Here is a 20,652-nt window from a genome sequence, read left to right as displayed (position 1 = left end):
ACCATTGAAACGTTCTCCTGATTGGTTAGCCCAACTCACAATTCCTATTAGTTCCTCCTGATTGAGCCTCTTTTGGCTTACACTGCTTGACTGAGTTTGCAGTCCACTGAGATGCCTACATTTTTTTTTTCAGACAAACTGCCATCCAAACACAGCACTGAGAGTTACAATATTGTAGTCCTGCTCCAAATGTAAAGGTTTCACATCAATTCAATAGATTGCATTCACAGAATCTGAGAGGTAGAAGGGATCTCATTTTAATTTTTTTATTTTTACAGGGCAATGAGGGTTAAGTGACTTGCCCTGGGTCACACAGCTAGTAAGTGTCACATGTCTGAGGCCGGATTTGAACTCAGGTCCTTCTGAATCCAGGGCCGGTGCTTTATCCACAGTGCCACCTAGCTGCCTCCAGGGATCTTATCCTTACCGTGAAATTCTCTAAAGCTGAATGTTAAATTTTTAGTGTGTATAGTTACACCTCGGGAGCCACTAAATGCTACAGATTAGGGCTTGATTGTTTTGTTGATTAAGAAAGTGATGGAGAAAATGTTAATTATGTTGTATACATATAATTTTTTTTTTAAGAGTTGGGTATTAAACATTTATAATACATTGCTGGAACCACCAACTTCCTGAGACAAGTCCATTCCACTTTTGGATAGCTCTTAATTATTAGCAAGTTATTCCTGACATTTAGCTTTAATGTGCCTCTTTGACACTTGTAACTATCGCCCCAGGTTCTATCTTCTGGGGGCTTTTCAAATACTTGAACACAGCTATCAAGTCTCTTCTGAGTCTCCTCTAGGCTAAACATGCTTAGATCCTTCAGCGCGTCCTCCCTCATATGCCATGAACTCAAGGATCTTTATCATCCTGGTTGCCCAAATCTGGTCACTTGCCAGTTGATCAGTGTCTTTAAACTCCTAGAGCATTGGATAAAGCTTGGCAAAGGTAGGGTACAGAAGGACTATTGCTCTCTTATTCTAAGAAGATATACCTTTCAATGTAGCCCAAGATGACATTAATTTTTTTAGATGCCACATCACGCTGCTGACTCATATTGAGTTTGTGGTACACTAAAACTCCCTGATATTTTTCAGACAAACTGCTGTTCAACCATGCCCCAATCTTGTACCTGTGAAGCTGATTTTTTGTACCTAAGACTTTACATTTATTCCTATTGAATTTCATCAATAATAAAAATTAATAAGAATAGCATTTATATAATAATTTCATGTTTCAAAAATCCTTTAAAATATTATCTTATCCTATCTTCACAACAATCCTGGAAGACAGAAGTTATTAATATCAGCCTTATTTTATACCTGAGGAAACTGAGGCAGAGAGATGACTTGTCTGTGGTAATTAAAGTAGTAAATATCTGAGACAGGATTTGAACTCAGTTCTTCCTCATTCCAAATCCAGGGGTCTATCTAGCATACCACCTGGTTGCTTTAAATATCTTACTAGATTTAGTCCAATGCTTTAGCAGTTAAGATTGGGTGCTTTGGTGGGGAAGGGCAGAGAGAAGGGGATACTGACTATTGTTCTGTGTTAACTATACTTCTCAGCTTTGTGTCATCTTCCAAATTTGATGAGCATGCCCTCTATTCCTCTATCCAAGTCACTGATCAAAATGTTCAATAGCACAGGGACAACTATAGGAACCCTGGGATACTCCATGGGAGACTTTCTGCCATGCTGACACCGAATCATCAGTTACCAGTCCATCCATATTCGTTTCTTCAGACAAATCTCATTTTCCTCATCAGAATTATTTCCCTTTGTATTTTTATAACTTAATTTTAAAAGATCTCTTATTCCTCCTGGGTTGATATTCCCTGTAACATTTTTTTTGTTTGTTTTTTTTTGTGGGGCAATGAGGGTTAAGTGATTTGCCCAAGGTCACACAGCTAGTAAATGTCAAGTGTCAAGTGTCTGAGGCCGGATTTGAACTCAGGTACTCCTGAATCCAAGGCCAGTGCTTTATCCACTGAGCCACCTAGCTGCCCCATTCCCTGTAACATTTTAGTCTGGTTGATAACAGTAAAGGGCTACAGTGCCACAATACCCTAATCACTATGCTGGGAGCCAGGGAGACAAAGTTGAAAAATAAAAAACAGTCTCTGTCCTCAAGAAGCTTACTTTCTCCTGAGGAATACAAGAAATTTTGGGACAGAGAAAAGGCACTATCAATTAGAAGGAATCAGATGATGGCATCTGACCTGATCCTGGAAGGAAGGTGGCTTCCAATACTCAAAGGTGGGAGATAAAATAGTGAGTTGGAAACAGCAAATGGGCCAGTTTACTTAAAGTACAGAGTTTATGACGAAAAGTAATTCATAATGAGTCTGGACACGTAGACTGGTGCCAGACTGTGAAGGGCTTTCAAAGCTAAACAGTTCATATTTTTATTCTAGAATCAATCAGAATTTACTGAGGAGAGTGACATGATGAGGCCTACGCCCTGCACTTAAGGAAACTCACTTTGGCAACTGTGTAGAAGACAAATTAAAATGGGGAAGAGACTGGAGGCAAGGAGATCAATTAGAAGGCTACTGCAATAGTCCAGGTGAATGGTTGAGGACTGGAATGAAGGTGCTGGTTGCATGAATAGTGAGATAGTGAGACGTGGATAGTTGCAAATATTTGTGGAGGTAAAAATGGCAAATCTGGCAACTGACTGGATATACCGAGCAAGGGGGAAATGAGGAGTCCAGGATGACACCAAGAATGTGAACCTGGGAGACTGAATGGTGGTACCCTCAACAAAAACTGATAAGGTTGAGGGGTAGCTAGGTGGCGCAGTGGATAGAGCACTGGCCCTGGATTCAGGAGGACCTGAGTTCAAATCCAGCCTCAGACACTTAACACTTTTAGCTGTGTGACTCTGGGCCCCAATTACCCAGCAAAAACAAACAAACAAAAAACTGGTAAGGTTGGCCGAGGGGTAAGTTTTGGGGGAAAGATACTGAGTTCTGTTTTGGACATGTTGAGTTCAAGATGTCTCTGAGACATTTAATTTGAAGTGTCTAATAGGTAGCCAATAATCTAATGATAGGACCCTAATATGCTATTTGGATATCAAGGAAACAGAGTCTCTCATCTATCATATACCTCATTGCTTTCCCTAATATGGAAGGGAGTGCAGAGATTAAAAGATAGTATTTGAGAAGCTAGTGGAAAAACTGACTTTGGAATGTAAGAATGTATGTTCAAATTCTATTTCTTACACTTAATACCTGTGTGACTGAAAAAAGTTATTTAACTGCCCCAGGCCTCAGTTTCTTCCCTTGGTGATTTCTGAGGTATAAATGCTCACATTGGGGAAAAAAAAAAGGGAAGAGGTTGTCCTAGAAGGCAGCTGGGGTCCCTTCTTCCTCTTAAATATATGATCCTATAATTCTACTCCATGGTAAATGGATATTTTTCTCTAATAAAAATAGGACTTCTAGGGCAGCTAGATAGCGCAGTGGTAAAAGCACCGGCCCTGGATTCAGGAGTACCTGAGTTCAAATCCGGCCTCAGACACTTGACACTTACTAGCTGTGTGACCCTGGGCAAGTCACTTAACCCTCATTGCCCTGCAAAAAAAAAAAAAACCAAAAAAAGAAAACAAAAGCAAATAAAGCAGCCATGAATATTTAAAAAAAAAAATAGGACTTCTAAAGAAGTGGCTTGCATATGTCACACTACTGCATTTGTCCAGCAGGGGGCAGAATCTATCAAAAGTACTCAGGGTTTGATTTTTACATGCCACAGTGAAATATTATGCAGTCTATTAGAAGTAATACTCTCTTTGAATACATTGAAACTTAAAATGTGTGGGAGCAATTATGTCACCTCTTTGTCACTTCATGGATATTATTAAGGCATAATTTTAATCTAATTCTGAAATGGTTTTGAATTGGTGACTTAAAATATATTTCCTACATATACTTGATATAAGGAACAGCCTGTGCTCTGAAACATTTCCTGATTATATTAGGGATCATGGATGAGAAAGGCTATAGAAGAAAATGAACGATCTTCAATTTTATGAAATTCCAAGGTACACAAGAAGAGTAGTTAAGCATTCAGAATTCAACCACACTGTTGTGGGTAGGAACTGACTTTTTGATTTGGTCCAATAAAGGCCTCATGGACACAGTAATTAACTCAGTTCTTTTATGGGGCCTTCTGCTCAATAACTCAGCATAAAAACAGCCCACGCTGTTGTTTCTGTCTGGTCTGAGGAGCAATCTGAGAGGCAGACAGGTAGCCCCTATAAGTTTCTATGAAGAGATTCTCCCCTTCAGGTGGCTGCCCCAACAAAGGCCCACACTTGCACCTTCTTATCTTCCACCTGGTGGGGGGGGGAGTAGGGTAGCAACCCCCTCATGTTGCCTGATGGTCAAATTTTGTTCTACCACAATCTATCCCCACAATCTACTACCTTCTGTCCCCACTTTCTGCATTAATTGCTGCAAATGGTGGTAGTGTCTTGGCCTGTGAAATAGACCTAGACTGTGGGGAAAATCAATAGGGGGCTATCTTCTCCCCACAAACATTCTTTTTTGCTTAGGGTAAGTAGACATGTTATCATCACCCTGGGGGAATCCATTATTCTACTTAGTATTACCTACCCTTATAGGGTCACTCTAGAATGGGACTAGATCTGCTCAAAGCAAAGAGAAGGAATGAAGCTAAGTCTAAGATTCACTGGGACCTTAGTGGCGTTACTACTATGGGGTTGGGTACTTCTAGGTCGGTGGCTGCTGACCCTATAAGGGCAAGTCCAACTTTTAGTAATAGTTGGGTTGGGGTTGTGCTGGAGTGGGATTGTCAAATTTTCAGCATGAACATTTACACCTCAGAAATCAGTAATCGTGACAAATCAGAACTTGTTTTATTGCATTGTTGATTGTCTAAGTTAAGAAACTGATAGAGACAACATTAATAATGCCGATTAAAATTTAAAGTGTTCTCAGGGTACATTCTCCTTTTTTTGAAGAAGCGATTGCTGAACATTTATCAGCCCACCCCCTAAGCTATGAGGTATCACATCTACAGGAGATTTCTCTCCCATCCCCTCATCTGTGGGCACTTTCTACGGGGAATAGCTAGTACCTAACTTTTACCCCAGCTGTTAACCAAAGAAAAATTCGCAAGCACAGACAGATTAACAGCAGACCTCTTCTTTCACTCTCACATTTAGAAAATGAAATTACAGCCCCCAATAAGAGGATTTGACACTATTTTAATCAACAGAGGAGGTGGATTGTCCCTCCAATGCCTTTTATTGAAGGACCAAAGTCATGGGAGAAAGGAAAGAACTGTTCTCTCCCACAAGGACTCCATCCCCCTGGAGTGAAGCATCCTCTTCCCTAAGTGGTGCATGGTGTGGCTATGCCCAATCTAGGTAGATTTGGCTCTTGCCATTGTAATACTTCCCCTTGTAGCTTTTTAGCTCTAGGTATAGTGGCAACAATGGGACAGGAGGTATTCAGAGCCTCTTCTATTGCCTAGAGTGGGCTTCTTTCTTTCCTTTCTTTTCCTTTCCTTCCTTTCCTTCCTTTCCTTCCTTTCCTTCCTTTCCTTCCTTTCCTTCCTTTCCTTCCTTCCTTCCTTCCTTCCTTCCTTCCTTCCTTCCTTCCTTCCTTCCTTCCTTCCTTCCTTCCTTCCTTCCTTCCTTCCTTCCTTCCTTCCTTCCTTTTCTCTGTCTCTCTCCAGCAAGCCCTTATATTTCTTTACTCCAGTTCCAGTTACCACCATTACTCTGACATGCTATCCAGTATTTAATTTTTTGCCCCTCAGGTTTGGTAGCAAAGCAGTCACCATTTAACTGAGCCATAGGGTAGTCATTGGTGGAGAAAAATGGGGTTTCACAGAGCTCTTCCCACAAGGTCTGGCCTCAATCTGATTCTGCTGAGAAAGACAGGGCTGTGGAACAGGATGGGGCTATGCTATCATTATTAATGTTGTTATTGTTGTTATTATTTTTTTTAAAGACCCAACACATCAGGAAGGAAATTCCCACCCAGGAGTCAGAATGCCAGTCTAATTTAATTTCCAGAAAAATCCCCTCCCTCTCTGGGGATACTATAGTTATACTAACTCCTCTATTGGTTGGGAATAGGGGATAATTCTAACCAAATTCAGAAATGGTTTGGAGTTGATGATTTAAAATGTATTTCCTATATACTTTTTCTCTTGATAAAGGCAACAACTAGTGCTTTGAAACACTTCCCCATTATACTAGATCATAGAGAGAGACTATGAAAAAAAATATGGCCCTCAACTTTATGAAATTCCAAGGAATACAATAAAAAGAGTAGTAAGCACACAGAACTTGACCATTCTAAGGGCAGGGAGGGGGCTTTCAATTGGAATGTGAAGCAGCGGTCCAGTGTTCATATGTGAATTCCCCTTTGGTTAACTTAGCATGGCTTGTGCCCTTGTCCCACAGCCAAAAGAGCCAGGAGAGTGACTTCTCCCCCTGGCCAGTGCTGGAATCTATTTCTTAGCTGTCCAGGTAATTGGCTATGTCTTACAATTGCTTGTGGTTAATCTGGCTCTAGTGACTGAGCGGGGATTCTTTTCATTCCTCCCATGCACATGTGGGGGGGAGAGGTTTGCTCTGACCCGAGGCTGCAGGCTGACTTTGTACTTCATTTGCCCATAACTTCCTCTTTGAAACAAAGATGGAGTCTCCCAGACTATGCTTAAAAGCCTGAAGCCCCTCTAGGCTTCTCTGCATCTATTTCCTTGTGAAGATGGATTATTTGCTACTTCAGTTTTTGTATGACCATGAGTACTATAGGGTGGTGCTCTTCCTTACTCAGTACCTTAGGCTTGATGGGACATGCTTCCTGGTTTTACTCATGGGATCCCTTTCACTCTACCCCAAAAACCATGACTCTTGGGGGACTGGAAACCAGAGTCACTTCTTTTTGATTACCACTTCTCCACAATCATGAGCCAGGGCCATTTTGTTTGTGGGCATGTGGGTTCTTTCTGATATGGATAGTATAATAATAAAGCAGTCATAGTACCTAGTACCATAGTACAGAGGTTTTCCCTCCTCTCTTTTCCAAGGCCTGCTCAATGGTTCTTCATGTAAGAAGCAGGCAGGGCAGTCTTAATATGCTCCCAAGAGTCGCCCCTCTGCTCCTTGTGTCTGCTCCCCATATTGCATCCCAGATCATCCACTTGTGGGCATCTCCCCACTGGATTGTGTCAGCTAGAAGCTATGCTGTGTTTGTCCATGACCTAATTTTGGCCTATACACACTCCATGTGGTCTTTCAGTTATAAGCATCTTCTGTGATGAGATGAGCAGCTATATGTTTTACTTTCTTTTAAAACTCTACAATATAAAAGTAGCCTGTTTTTGTTCTGATCCGCCATAACCTATAACAAGTAGAGTGAGCACTTAAGAAATTTTTCTTGATTTGGATTGAAAGCAGCCTTCCAAACAATACTTTATTTTACCTTAGTGGCTCTGCTTTATGGTAACATAGTGGTAAAATGAAATAATTAAAAAATCATACCACCCAAATCTTTCCATAACCCTACATTAAGAAACTAGTTAAACTTCTGTTCAGTGTTCTCCTGCATCATTAATCAATGTATGAAAAAGGGGGGAAGATAATTAGGTCTAATCTAATGTTAAGTTCTCTTACATGCATCTAAGGGTAATGCATGAGTTCAATGGAGAACAAGGCACCCCCATCTCAAGAATACACACACACACACACACACACACACACACACACACACACACACACAGAGGTTTATTTAGTAACAATAAAAGGCCAGAGTGCTGACAAAGAGAGTCTTTGTAGATCCAAAGGGTTCACTGATGGCTAAAGTCAACTCTTTTTTTTTGGTGAGGCAATTGGGGTTAAATGACTTGCCCAGGGTCACACAGCTAGTAAGTGTTAAGTGTCTGAGGCCAGATTTGAACTCAGGTACTCCTGAATCCAGGGCCGGTGCTCTATCCACTGCACCACCTACCTGCCCCTAAAGTCAACTCTTAATTATCCCAAAACACATTGTTTATTTTATGGATTTTATGTGGTAGTCTGGGCGGGGGAGGAGAGTGAGAGCTGGCCTATGTTAGAGGCTAAAATTCTAGCTAGTCTGTCTAAAATATCTAATGAGTGGTGGCCAATAAATTATAAGCTTTAACAAGAGTTTAGAAAGAATTAGGTGAAGAGAGAGAAAGAGGCCTAGATGGCTACATCAATCTATCTCAGGGAGCACGCATTTGAGCTCCACTCTCCACAAGAGTCCTCACAAAAGAGAACAAATCACACCTTCTTCATTCCACAAGCCTCCTGTGAAACTGGAAACATCCCCTCCACTCGCACACACATCTCCAAACTAATTGGCTAGTAGCCTTGATTGACAGTACCCATGAGCAAACATCACTTGCGGACGCCAAGGAAAGCTGCATGGCTTGCCCTCAGATGCCTTCTCCTCGTGGCGGAGCTTTCCTACAGTAACTCTCCAGCAGGTGGCATCATTCCAATCATTCCACCTACCAAACCAGATAATGACTGTGTCATGATACCTGACAAGTGGTCACACCTGTGGGTCTATCTATCTGGATGCCTCAGCTAGGGCCTTTGAGAGGATTTCAGAGACAGATAGAAATGATGTTGGAATCGTCCTTTTAAAAATGATCTGTCCCTCTTTCCTCTAACTCAGTATAACTGAATGAGAACTATACATTTACAGACTATAGATTTCAGGGGCTAATACATTGGTGGATGTTTTGGTCTGCACCTGTAATTTCATCGAGCACCCTGTGTGAAAATTCCTTCTACTGAGACAGATCAGCAACTCATCTGGAATTTTACAATATTGGAACATGGTCTGGGAGCAATGAGAAGTTATGTGACCTGTCCATGGTCACACAGCCCAGTATATATTAGAGATAGGAAAATCCACTTCTGCTTGACTCCAAAGCTGCCTCTCTACAAAATATTAAATTAACCAAGTCTTTTTATTCATTTGTAAATTACTAAATCTGCCAACTTTTTTGGGGGGGGGCGGAGTTACCTAAGGCTAGATTTACTTGACTATCTAGCATAAGCTTTCCCATCTCTTCTTGGCCAGTGTGGCTGAGAAAGGCAGGTCAATACCAAGATTAGTCTAAGGAAATAGAGCTAGCAAAGTCCAACAGGTACACAAAGCTGCATGGTGTATTCAAACAAACCTGAGTGATCTCTGGGTCATTTGATGTTTCTGATTATCTGTGTGTTATTGGCCTTTAGATAACCAAGAGTTTGTTGTATTATAAAAAAAAATCACCCAGAGTAAGATTTTGGAGCAGTGAAATGTTGTTTTCCCCCCTTCTCCTGTCTTGGGGTAGGATTTTCCACTAATGTTTTAAGATGCTTTTATCTTCCATGCTCAATACAACTTTATGATCAATGCAACAACCCAAATGTTAAGTATCCTGAAAGCAATCAGAATGCTAGTAATGTCCCTGAGCCATCATTGCCCAGTTGAGAGTGGTTCAAATTCTTTACCAAAAGCAGTGAGGTTTTAGTGTATTTCGTGTGGGGGAAGTTAGGAAAGAAATGTTTTTGTAATTCTTCAGAGGGCTCATAAATAGGTGTATTTGGTGAAGGGATGGGTGATATGCTGAAAAAAATCTACATACACTTGTTTTGTCAAGGCTGTTTATGTCATCCACAGTAGATGAGTGCTGATTGCAAACTTTAATGTTGGTTTGTTCATGCATATTTTTCTCGTATTCCCGAACATCATCCATTGTCATATCTGAAAGAAGGTCAAGATGGTGGCAACTTCCATTATTAAATGCAAACTTTCAGAGGGAATGTTTTAAGGGAAAGGCAGTAGTGTTGCAGAAGCCAAAGAGGATTTCATAAAGCAGGGAATCCACTAACTTTCTGAAACATGAGTCATAAAGTTAGTTGAACCAGCCGAGGAATGGGGGTGGGGTGGAGTGCAAGGTTAAGTCAAAGGAAGTGTGAGAAGAGTGGAAATTGTTTCAAGGTATCTCTGTAAAGTGAGCTAGATGGAAAGTGTTGGCATGTGGGTAGCGCTAGGGGCAAAGATCTTCTAAAATTTTTTTTTTTAGAAGATCCCTTCGAGAAGAGAGGGTCAGAAATACTTCTGGGTAGTTGTTGTTATTGTTGTTTTTTAAACTTACCTTCCAGAGCCCTTTCAAAAGAAAAGTGCAATGCACTTAACAACAAGAAGACATTTTCATTGCTAGAGAAGACATGCTTTAGAAGACACGGAAACAATCTTTGTTCACAAATATCAGGAGGCTTGGTGTAGGTCTAACTAATTACAAGGTGTTTTTTTTTTTAAGTTCTCTGAAAGAATACATGGTATCATATCATGCAGTCTTATGTCAGATAGAACTGGCTGATTATAAACTTCACAGCCTCATCTGTTTGAAGATAGTTGGTATCATCTCTGCTGTAACATAATTATGATTTTGGGGTTACTTTTAACCAGCTGATTTTCAGGGCATTTGGTTTCTAATCTAATTAACAAAGGACTAAACAAGGTACTCCTCTCTGACCAGTGTATTACATAAATGAATCCTATGTCCTTCTTGAGATTCTTTTCCATAATTTACCAAAATGGACACTTCTTTCTTGCTCATCTGGCTTAATTCAATTCCATAGCTTGAGTTTTTCATGTGCCCCTTTACAATGAAGTTGTATTAAACAGAGGTAGGGTTTTTTTTGGTGTGTGTGTGTGTGTGTGTGTGTGTGTGTGTGTGTATGTGGTTTTTTGGGAGGCAGGGCAATGAGGGTTAAGTGACTTGCCCAGGGTCACACAGCTAGTAAGTGTCAAGTGTCTGAGGCCGGATTTGAACTCAAGTCTGCCTGAATTCAGGGCCGGTGCTTTATCCACTGTGCCACCTAGCTGCCCCCTGAACAGAGGTTTTGATGGCAACAAAGGACATGACAGTCATTTACTCACAGATCCCTAAGTAGCTTGGTGAGTGGGCATTCACAGCTGGAATTTTTCCTTAAATATTTTTTGTATCATGTGGCTTTGTGTCTTTTTATAACATGCCATGTGTCATGTGAGATTTGCTTCAGTAACCAAGAGTAGACTTGCCAGAAGCTTATGATGTGATTCAACGTGATACCCAGCCAAGATAAAGTGTGGCTACGTATGTCTCCAGGCACATTTGATTCAGCTTTTTAAATGAATTTTAAAAAATGATTTGGGCTATGATTTTTTTACCCCCTTCTATCATTATCTTCAATCAGAAGAAGTTCAATCAGATGATCTTCAATCAGAGAAGTTATCCACAAGCAATGTAAGTATCAGGGTGTTAAAAAGCGGTCTGGCCAAGCAAAGAGCATGCTCTTTTGTTAGAAAGTTAAGGTAAAAGCAAAAGAGTAGGAAATGATACTTCATAATAAATTCATATATACCTCATTAATCAATTAAAAACACATTCCATCAATGTTAGCACTTTATAATCTTGTTTTCTTATTATCGATATTACTTAAACATAAATATATCTTAAATACTAAGGACTCATTTTCAAGTAAAAACCCATTATATTAAAAGTGATTTTTCCCATGCATTATAAGTTCTCAAGTCATTTCATCTTATCCATCCAAGTTTTTCCCCACTTTATTTGGAAAATGAAAGCAAAAAGTTTTCAGTTGCTTTCTTCTTCTAAATAGCAATAGGAACTATTTAGGAGAGATTTTTTAAAAATACCTTTTATCCCATTAAGGTCAAAACTGAATTTTGGGAGGGCACCTGTGTTTGTTCTTATCGATAGAGGATGGACATTTAGAGGGAGAAGTCACCTAGAATCTCTTTTGGGACATCTTAGAAATGCAATTCTTTGTCCATAGAAGTGAGCAGAAAGGAATCCAAATTTTGGGAAGACTTCATTTTAGAGGGGGAAAAAGATCATCCATAAAAGAGCCAATATCTCCATCTGAATGTACTTTGGGCTGCTCTCCAAAAGATGATGTATGTTTAATCCCCATGGTGGTGGACAGCCTGGGTCACATTCCACTCAAAAACACCCTGACATAACACAAATGCTCTTACAAATGGGTCTGAGTATCTTCATATTCTTCAGCTTACGCACAGAACACAGAGCACAATAAATCAAGGGCAAACTTATCTATTCAGGCCACTTTATGCTCCGTTTAATACACTTGGTCCTTAAAAGCCACAAGTAAATCAGAAATTTGCAGATAGAATCATACATATTTTGCCACTGACTTACATTATATTTTCAGGGACGGCTTTTGCTGATGACTGATTTTCACTTGACAGTGGTTTCTAGCAACCTTTAAGCTTTTAGGATTCTCATCCAAACACAAGTTTGCTGAAGCTAGCTTGAACTCATGAGCTGATTATTAACATTTTCAGTGAGAACACTTATACTTTAAAAATTGGCAAATGCTACAAGTCAAGGCTTGATTTATTGTTCTGTTGACTTAAGAAAGTGATGAAGAAAATATGATTAAGGCAGATTAAATGTAAAACTGTGTGTTGTGCATTTTCTCCCTGGAAGGCTGGCTGTTAAAATATTTATCAGCACAACACTGCTGCAGGGTATCCAGAGAGGCCCTGTTTGATGGAACCCCTGAGAAGAATTACTTTGCAAAGTAACTGTCAACTAATCACCCCTGAATTTACCTATTTTTGAATATTCTAAAAGAGTGGCAAATGCGTATTTCGATTTCCTGGACTTCAAGGTTCCATCTAGTTTTATTTGGTTTGTTTTTTTTCAGGGCAATGGGGATTAAGTGACTTGCCCAAGGTCACACAGTTAGTAAGTGTCAAGTGTCTGAGGCCAGATTTGAACTCGGGTACTCCTGAATCCGGGGCCGATGCTTTATTCACTACACCACCTAGCTGTTCTGGTTTCATCTAGTTTTAACATGCTTAGATTCTATTCTATCTAAGTAAGTCAGGGGTTATTAACCTGGGATTGTAAAATTGCTTCTAAAAGATATTTTGATGACTGTATTTTAATATAATCGGTTTCCCTTGTAATGCTATACATTTTATTTTATGCATTTAAAGACATTTTTCTGAGAAGGTGTCCAAAGGTTTCATCAGACTTCCCCAGGGGTCCAAAACACATACAAAAAAAGGCTAAGAACTCCTAAATCTAAATCAAGAGATTTTTTTTCAAAAAAGGGATATATTCCAATGACAATTTTTTCAAAAATTAGCAATGGTAGAAATAACACAATTAGGCAAAGGGAAGCATATCTGGGGGTTCCCCTACTAGACTATAAGCTCCTTGAGGATAGGAATCATATCTTTTCTTTTCTTTTTTTTTTGTTTTGTTTTTAGTGAGGCAATTGGGGTTAAGTGATTTGCCCAGGGTCACACAGCTAGTAAGTGTCAAGTGTCTGAGGTCGGATTTGAACTCAGGTACTTCTGAATCCAGGGCCGGTGCTCTATCCACTGCGCCACCTAGCTGCCCTGGGATCATATATTTTCTAAACAGTACATTTGCCCAAATGCCTGGCACTGTACCCCTCATACAGTAGTTAATTAAAAAGGGTTGACTGAGAGGGCAGCTAGGTGGTGCAGTGGACAAAGCACCGGCCCTGGATTCAAGAGGACCTGAGTTCAAATCCGGCCTCAGACACTTGACACCTACTAGCTGTGTGACCCTGGGCAAGTCGCTTAACCCTCATTCCCTCCTCCCCCTCCCCTCTCCCCCCCCCCCGCCCCCCAAAAGGGTTGACTCATTAGATATGGATTACCTCCCTAAATCACTTTGGCAGGATATTCCTTTCTTTTTTCTTTTGGGGGAGGGGGGGGAGTATATTCCTTTCTTTCCTCTACTCTAGGTGAAATGTGTTATACTGACCTAGGCCCTGTTTGTCCATGCTTATTCAGTGAATGCTCCTACCTTTCTCTGAACAGTCCCCTGTTCAGTGATGAAGAGGATACACATAACCATAGCTCTGACAAGGTTTATTCTACTCACAGGTGACTGAGTCATCCTACTCCTGTAGAGTCCTGTCCTTAGCAAGGCTTGGGCTCTGACTAGCCTTTAGGAATCTGATACCTAAAAGAGTACTGCTCCCTCATTTACTGAGCTGACACTGAGGTGCTGAGAAAATAAGAATTTCACCCCAAACTCCTTCACAAGTAGGGTGACTTTTGTGAAAAGAAGCTTGGTTCTCAAAATCTTTTTTTCATTTAGATATTACTGAATTTTCTCTGCAGTATTTTCAGCATGGCTATTATGGTGTAAAAATAGAAGACTAGAACAATCCACAGGAAATGCAGAAGCCAAAGGATTATATTTGATGTTATTTAAGGGGGGGCCCAGATCATTATCTGGAAGGGGGCTTGCTGATATATCTTGGAATGAACTGGCCAATGTGTGGTATCTCTACCTGATTTCAAGAGACTTGAGTTCAAATCTGACTTCAGACACTTTAGTGCCAATCATTTGTATGACTCTGGTCAAATCATATAACTTCTGTTTCCTCATGCCTCAATTTTCTTATTGGTAAAATGGAATAATAATAATAGCACCTGTCTCCCAGGGATACTGGGAAGATAAAATGAGATAATATATAAGCACTTTGCAAAACAAAGCACTACATAAATGGTATATATTCTTTGAATATGAATTTGAAGAGGGCCTGAACTGGTTTTCATTTCATCTTTATATTCCCCTGTGACTAGCAGAGTCTGGTGCTTAAGAAATGCTTGTTGGGCTGGATTGGATTGGATTAAATCAGGAGTATTTTGTATATAGAGACTGGTTGAGACTATTAGGAAAGATGTAACTGTTGTGGCTGAGATATGGGGTCAATCTATTAGCTGTGTGACCCTGGGCAAGTCACCTAACCCTCATTGCCACCCCCCCCCCCAAAAAAAAAGAGTGACTGAGATACGGGGGCAATCAGTTTATAACACTTTATTAGATGGTCCTTGACAGTCTTCTAGTCTACCTGTTTACTTTACAAATGACGAAACCAAGGCCCAGAGGGGTGAAGTTACTTGCCTAAGGTAGTAATTGGCAACCTTGGGATTGGCACTGTACCACATCATCTCCCTAATGAGTAAGCAAGCATGTCTAAAATCTCAGTTGATTCTCATAACAACTCTATAAACTACGTATGAAATTCCAGGCACTGTGCCAAGTTCTAGGGATACAAATGTAATGAATGAACAATCCCAACTCACAAGGAGCTTAAATTCTAATGGGGGAAGTCAAGTACATAAGTAATTATCAGAATACATATAAGGAGAAGAAATACAAATAAATACCAGGTAGTGAATTACAAAATGGTTTGGTAAGGAGGGCACTGGCAGTTAAGGAGATTGGGAAGAGCATCTTGTAGGGGTGTGTGTGTGTGTGTGTATGTGTGTGTGCGAGTGTGTGCACGCACTATCTTGAAGAAAATGAGGGATTCTATGAGAAAAAAGTGAAGAGGAAAATGCATTCCAAGTCCAAGGGATGGGGAGTTCAAAGGCAGAAGATGGAGTCTCAGGTATGAGGCACAGAGTCAGTCTGGCTGAATCACCAAGTGTGAGAGGAGTACAAATGTACAGTAAGTCTAGAAATAGAGATTGGGAGGGGCAGCTAGGTGGTGCAGTGGATAAAGCACTAGCTCTGGAATCAGGAGGACCTGAGTTCAAATCTGGCTTCAGACACTTGACACTTACTAGCTGTGTGACCCTGGGCAAGTCACTTAACCCCAATTGCCTCACCCCCCTCCAAAAAAGAGAGAGAGATTGGGGACATATTGTGAAAGACTTTGAAAAGAAAATGAAGGAGTTAAAATTTTATCCTAGAGGCAATTGGGAGCCACTGAAGTTTACTAAGGAGAGGAATGACATGGTCAGATCTATACTTAAGGAAAATAAATCATTCTGGAAGCTGAGTACAGTATGGTTTGAAGATGGGAGAGAAAAGTCAGGAAGACCAGTGAGGAAGCCTTTGCAATAATCCATAAGAGAACTGATGAGGGCCTGAACTAAGGTGGTAGCTGAGTAAGTAGAAGGAAGGAGGTGGATCTGAGGGATGTGAAAGTAGAAGTGGCAAGATGCAGCAACTGAATGACTATGTGGGGTGAGGGAGAGTGAGGAGTCAGTGACACTGAGGTCATAAACCTAGAAGACTAGGAAAGTAGTGGTGTTTTCAACAGAAATGGGGAAGTTTGGAAGAAAAGTAGATTGGAGGCAAAGAGTAATGAATTCAGTTCAGGATGTGTTGAGTTTGACATGTCTCTGGGGCATACAGTTTGAAATATCCAACAGGTGATTCCAGTTTAAAGTTCAGAGGAGAAATAGGGAATAGATCTATGGATTGATGAGTCATCAGCACAGAGGTGACAGATTTCAGGGTTTTCTCTCGAGTCATCAAAGTAAGCAAGGATGTTCACAAAGGTCTATAGTCATTTGGGGCTTTTGGCTCATGCAGTGGCTCATGGCTCATTTTTTTTTTTTTTTTAGTGAGGCAATTGGGGTTAAGTGACTTGCCCAGGGTCACACAGCTACTAAGTGTTAAGTGTCTGAGGCCGGATTTGAACTCAGGTACTCCTGAATTCAGGGCTGGTGCTTTATCCATTGCGCCACCTAGCTGCCCTGCTCATGGCTCATTTTGAGGCCATTCATAGTACATACCAGAGCTGGGAAAATAGGATTATAGACTTAGATCTGGAAGGGTCCTTGAAGATCTTCCAGCCTACCTGTTTACTTTAGTCTGTTTAGGAAACAGAGGCCCAGGAGTGAAATTATTTGCCTAAATTATTAGAAAGGTGGTAATGGACAGACCTGGGATTAGAAGTGTACCACATTACCTCCCTAATGAGTAAACAATGATAAAAGCTATCTATGGTCAGAGGCAGAAGCATTTATCTGTATTCTACTCAGCTGGCTTACTTCTGATGCTCAGTGGGAATATGTAAAAAAACAAAACAAAAAAAAGACAAAAGACAAAAAAACAAAAACCATTGCCTAGGAGTAACTTATGCAAGAGCTCATTGAACCTTTTTTTATTTTTTGGATATAATCTAGGTAAAATGACTTGCCCATAGTCACACAACTAGTAAGTGCCTGAGACTGGATTTGAACTCAGGTCTTCCTAACTCCAGGACCAATCCTATATTCGCTGTGCTACCTAGTTGCCCCATCATTGAAACTTAAGGACCAAAGTAAAACTTCAGAGGATTTCTATCCCTTCTCTCAACCTACCTAAGCTAGTATAGTGCCTATTCTTAGAACAGTTAATAAATCACTTTTATAATCAAGTGTCCCTATCTATATCCTAACCCTTTTTTTGAAGGGGAGGGATCAAATTATCAAAAGTTTTTTTAAGGTACCAAATCAGTCATGGCATAGCATTCTGGAAATCCTTTGAATCAATCAAGTATTAAACTTTTTTTTTTTAACCATGTGCTAGATGCTGTGGATTACAGTGACAAAAACAAAACAATTCCTCCCTCAACAAATTTACATGCTAATGAGACAGACATGTACATATGTAGATATATATATATAAGACACACAAAATACAAGGTAACCTTGGTAGGGAAAGCGCTGAATATGGTAGCATGGAAAGGGGAGTAGAAAAACCAGGAAAGGCCTCCCCATAGAAGGTAGTGCTTGAAGTGAGTATTGAAGGAAACCAGGGAAGGCAGGAGGGACAGTCTTTCAGGTGGGGAGGGGCGGGGAGAGTGGAAGAACACAGCCACTTCAAAGCCTTGCAGATGAAAGATATAGTGTGGCATTGGAGAAATACCTAGTATAGTATATTGTAGAATGTGGACGGAGGGGAGTTAAGTGTAAACAGTGGAAAAATAGGAAGGGGCCAGGTTGCAAAGAACTTTGAAAAGCAAACTCAACTCCTCTAAGAGGGAAGTGGTTATGTTTTACAGTGAACATCAGTACAGTCTGTTCAAGGAAATAGTTATGTGATGCCCAATGTTTTGGTTAAGAAAAAAATACAGAAGCAATACCACTAGGGAGAGTAAATCTTACCACAATCTCCCACCTTTCTTTAGCCTATCAAATAAGAGGAGGAAGTTGGGCTGCATGTGTGTGTGTGTGTGTGTGCGCACATGTGAAGAGATTTACAATTATCTAAATTAGAATGGAAAACTTCCTCATAATTGAAATTGATTCCCTAGCTGCCTTCAAGTCTCAGCTAAACTCCCACCTTCTGCAAGACACTTTTCTGCAAGAGTTGTTAGTGCCTTCCCTTGGTTAGCCTTTATTTCCCTATATCTCTTGCTTGTACATAGTTATTTACATGTTGTTTCCTCCATTAGACTGTGAGGTCCTTGAGAACAAGAACGGTTTATGCCTTTACTTGTTTTTGTAGCTTAGCATAGCGGCTGGAACACAGTGAGCACTTAAATGCTTGTCAACTTGATTTAGTTGCACACAGGGATCTTCTTACTGTTGTTTTTTTCTATATTTACTCATTTTTTTAAAAAGTCAGCATAGTCTAATAGATATATTAACTAGCTTTAAAGTCAGGTTCAAATCCTATCTCTGATATTAGCTGTAGATTCCTTTCAGAGTTCAGTCATTTATCTTCATGACCCCATTTGGGGTTTTCTTGGTAAAGATACTGGAGTGGCTCACCATTTTCTTCTCCAACAATTTTTACAGATGAGGAAACTGAGGCAAACAGGGTTAAGTGACTTGTTCAGGATCACACAGCTAGTAAGATTTGAAGTTACGAAGATGAATATTCTTCACTCAAAGTCTGGTACTCTCCACTGTGCCATCTAGCTGCCCCATGTAGATTCCCTGGGAAGTCATATAACTTCTAAGAGGCTCAATTATTCAGGACTTAGTAATCAAATCATAGATGAGTTCTGAGCTGCCCAAATCACAGATCTTCCATGCACTGATGTACTAATGAAAAACTCACCAAGGGTTTGTATATACAAGTGATAGAAAAGACTTGGGGTAATTATAAGTGAATTATTGGACTGGTGGAAATCCAGCCTCAATAAGAATGATCCGAGTTATTAACCTCCTTTCCCAAATGCTCTGTCTGAGGGAGGAACTTCTTAGCACTTTGAACAGGATGTATTTGGCTTGTACAAGAGGTTACCTTAAGAGTTCTGGGCATTTTGACTAGCTGTCCCCTTTGCCTGAAATTCTCTCCCTGCTCATCAATTCCTGGTTTCTCTGGTTTCCTTCAATTATGAGCTAAAGACCTTAATTTAAAAAGGCCAAGGTCTGCCACTGCATCCGGGGCCATCGCCAGGCATCTTGACTCTTGTCTTGCCACTGGACTCCAATGATTCTGGAGGAGAGAGTGGGGCTGGTGACTTTGCACAGCTCTGCCTCACTTAAATCCAACTCATGTGCAACTCAAGACATCACCTTTGGGAACAACGGATGAACAACAACCTTATGAGCAATGAGTTAGCTAGGTTTTACTTTTTTCCATCAGCTGAAGCTCCTGAGGATCCCATATCACAATGATAGTAGCCCCATGGACCCTCTCAGAGAGCTGTATGTTTGGATGTTGCCAGATGGAGAGGAGATGTGTAGGGGACTGGGACATACATTGAAATCCCCATCCACCTTGTAGGTTATTCACTGATGCTAAAACCTAATGATAAGCTTCTGGTCAGAACCCTCGGGCTCGGGGCAACTTTCTCCAAAATGCTCCTAGACAATATGTCCTTCTCCCTAGATAAGATAATATCCATATCATCTTGAGGTCATAGGCTTACAGGCATAGAGCTGAAGGAATCTCAGACATCATCTAATCCAATACTATTATTGTATAGATGAAACCAAGTCCAAGAGAGGTGAGGGGATCCATTGGAGGTCACACATGTAGAAGCTGGAAGGATCAGGATTTGAACCAAGGTTGATTGACTTCAAAATCCAGCATTCTTTCTACTTCATTTTTCAGGTATTTTATTCTTTTGGGGGTGGGGGGTGGGCAATGAGGGTTAAGTGACTTGCCCAAGGTCACACAGCTAATAAGAATCAAGTGTCTGAGGCCAGATTTGAACTCAGGTTCTCCTGAATCCAGGGCTGGTGCTTTATCCACTGTACCACCTAGCTGCCCCCTAGGTATATTATTCTTAAAAGCCTTCAAAGATGGATGCCTTACATTTTGCTTAACTACTCTAACCATATTTTACTTACTCCTATCATAGCCAAAATCCCACAAGGCTATCCTGCAGTACATTTCTCTTGCTCAATCTTAATTTTCCTTTTTATGATTATAATATTTTTTTGGTGAGGCTATTGGGGTTAAGTGACTTGCTCAGGGTCACACAGCTAGTAAGTGTCAAGTGTCTGAGGCTGGATTTGAACTCAGGTCCTTCTGAATCCAGGGCTGGTGCTCTATCCACTGCACCACCTAGCTGCCCTATGATTGTAATCTTGACAAAAATCAATAAGCACCAGTATTACAAAAGGGAGAAAAAGAGGTCTCCAAAAAATACGATGCTTGGTGTTTAAAGTCTGTTTCAAATCTAACATGCTAATTCCAACATTACTCTACTTGCCTCTGTCTCTTTTTAAACTTCATTCTGCTCTCATCTGTCTAAGTTGGTTTCCTTTTTTGGAGGCAATTAGAGTTAAGTGACTTGTCCAGGGTCATACAGCTAGTAAGATTTGAACTCAGGTCCTCTTGACTCTAGACCAGGTGCTTCAATCACTGAGCTGCCTCATG

The 20,652-nt window shown here is 40.5% G+C and overlaps 1 protein-coding gene across 2 annotated transcripts in view; it reads right to left on the bottom strand.

Annotated features, from left to right (window-relative positions):
• Window positions 1–20,652, bottom strand: part of PITPNC1 (phosphatidylinositol transfer protein cytoplasmic 1) — a 395,894-nt gene that overhangs the window by 4,493 nt on the left and 370,749 nt on the right. The window contains exon 9 of one of the 2 annotated variants that reach the window (XM_044004820.1): window positions 9,655–9,773. The exons of the other annotated variant lie outside the window; for it this stretch is intronic. Coding sequence (XP_043860755.1) covers window positions 9,655–9,773 — 119 coding nt within the window. The remainder of the gene's footprint in view (window positions 1–9,654; window positions 9,774–20,652) is intronic. 2 annotated transcript variants of the gene reach the window in all.

This window comes from Dromiciops gliroides, chromosome 4 (assembly GCF_019393635.1).
Source record: "Dromiciops gliroides isolate mDroGli1 chromosome 4, mDroGli1.pri, whole genome shotgun sequence".
NCBI lineage: Eukaryota > Metazoa > Chordata > Mammalia > Microbiotheria > Microbiotheriidae > Dromiciops > Dromiciops gliroides.
The sequence above is the reverse complement of the archived record's forward strand: the minus strand, read 5'-3'. Positions and strand labels throughout refer to the sequence as shown.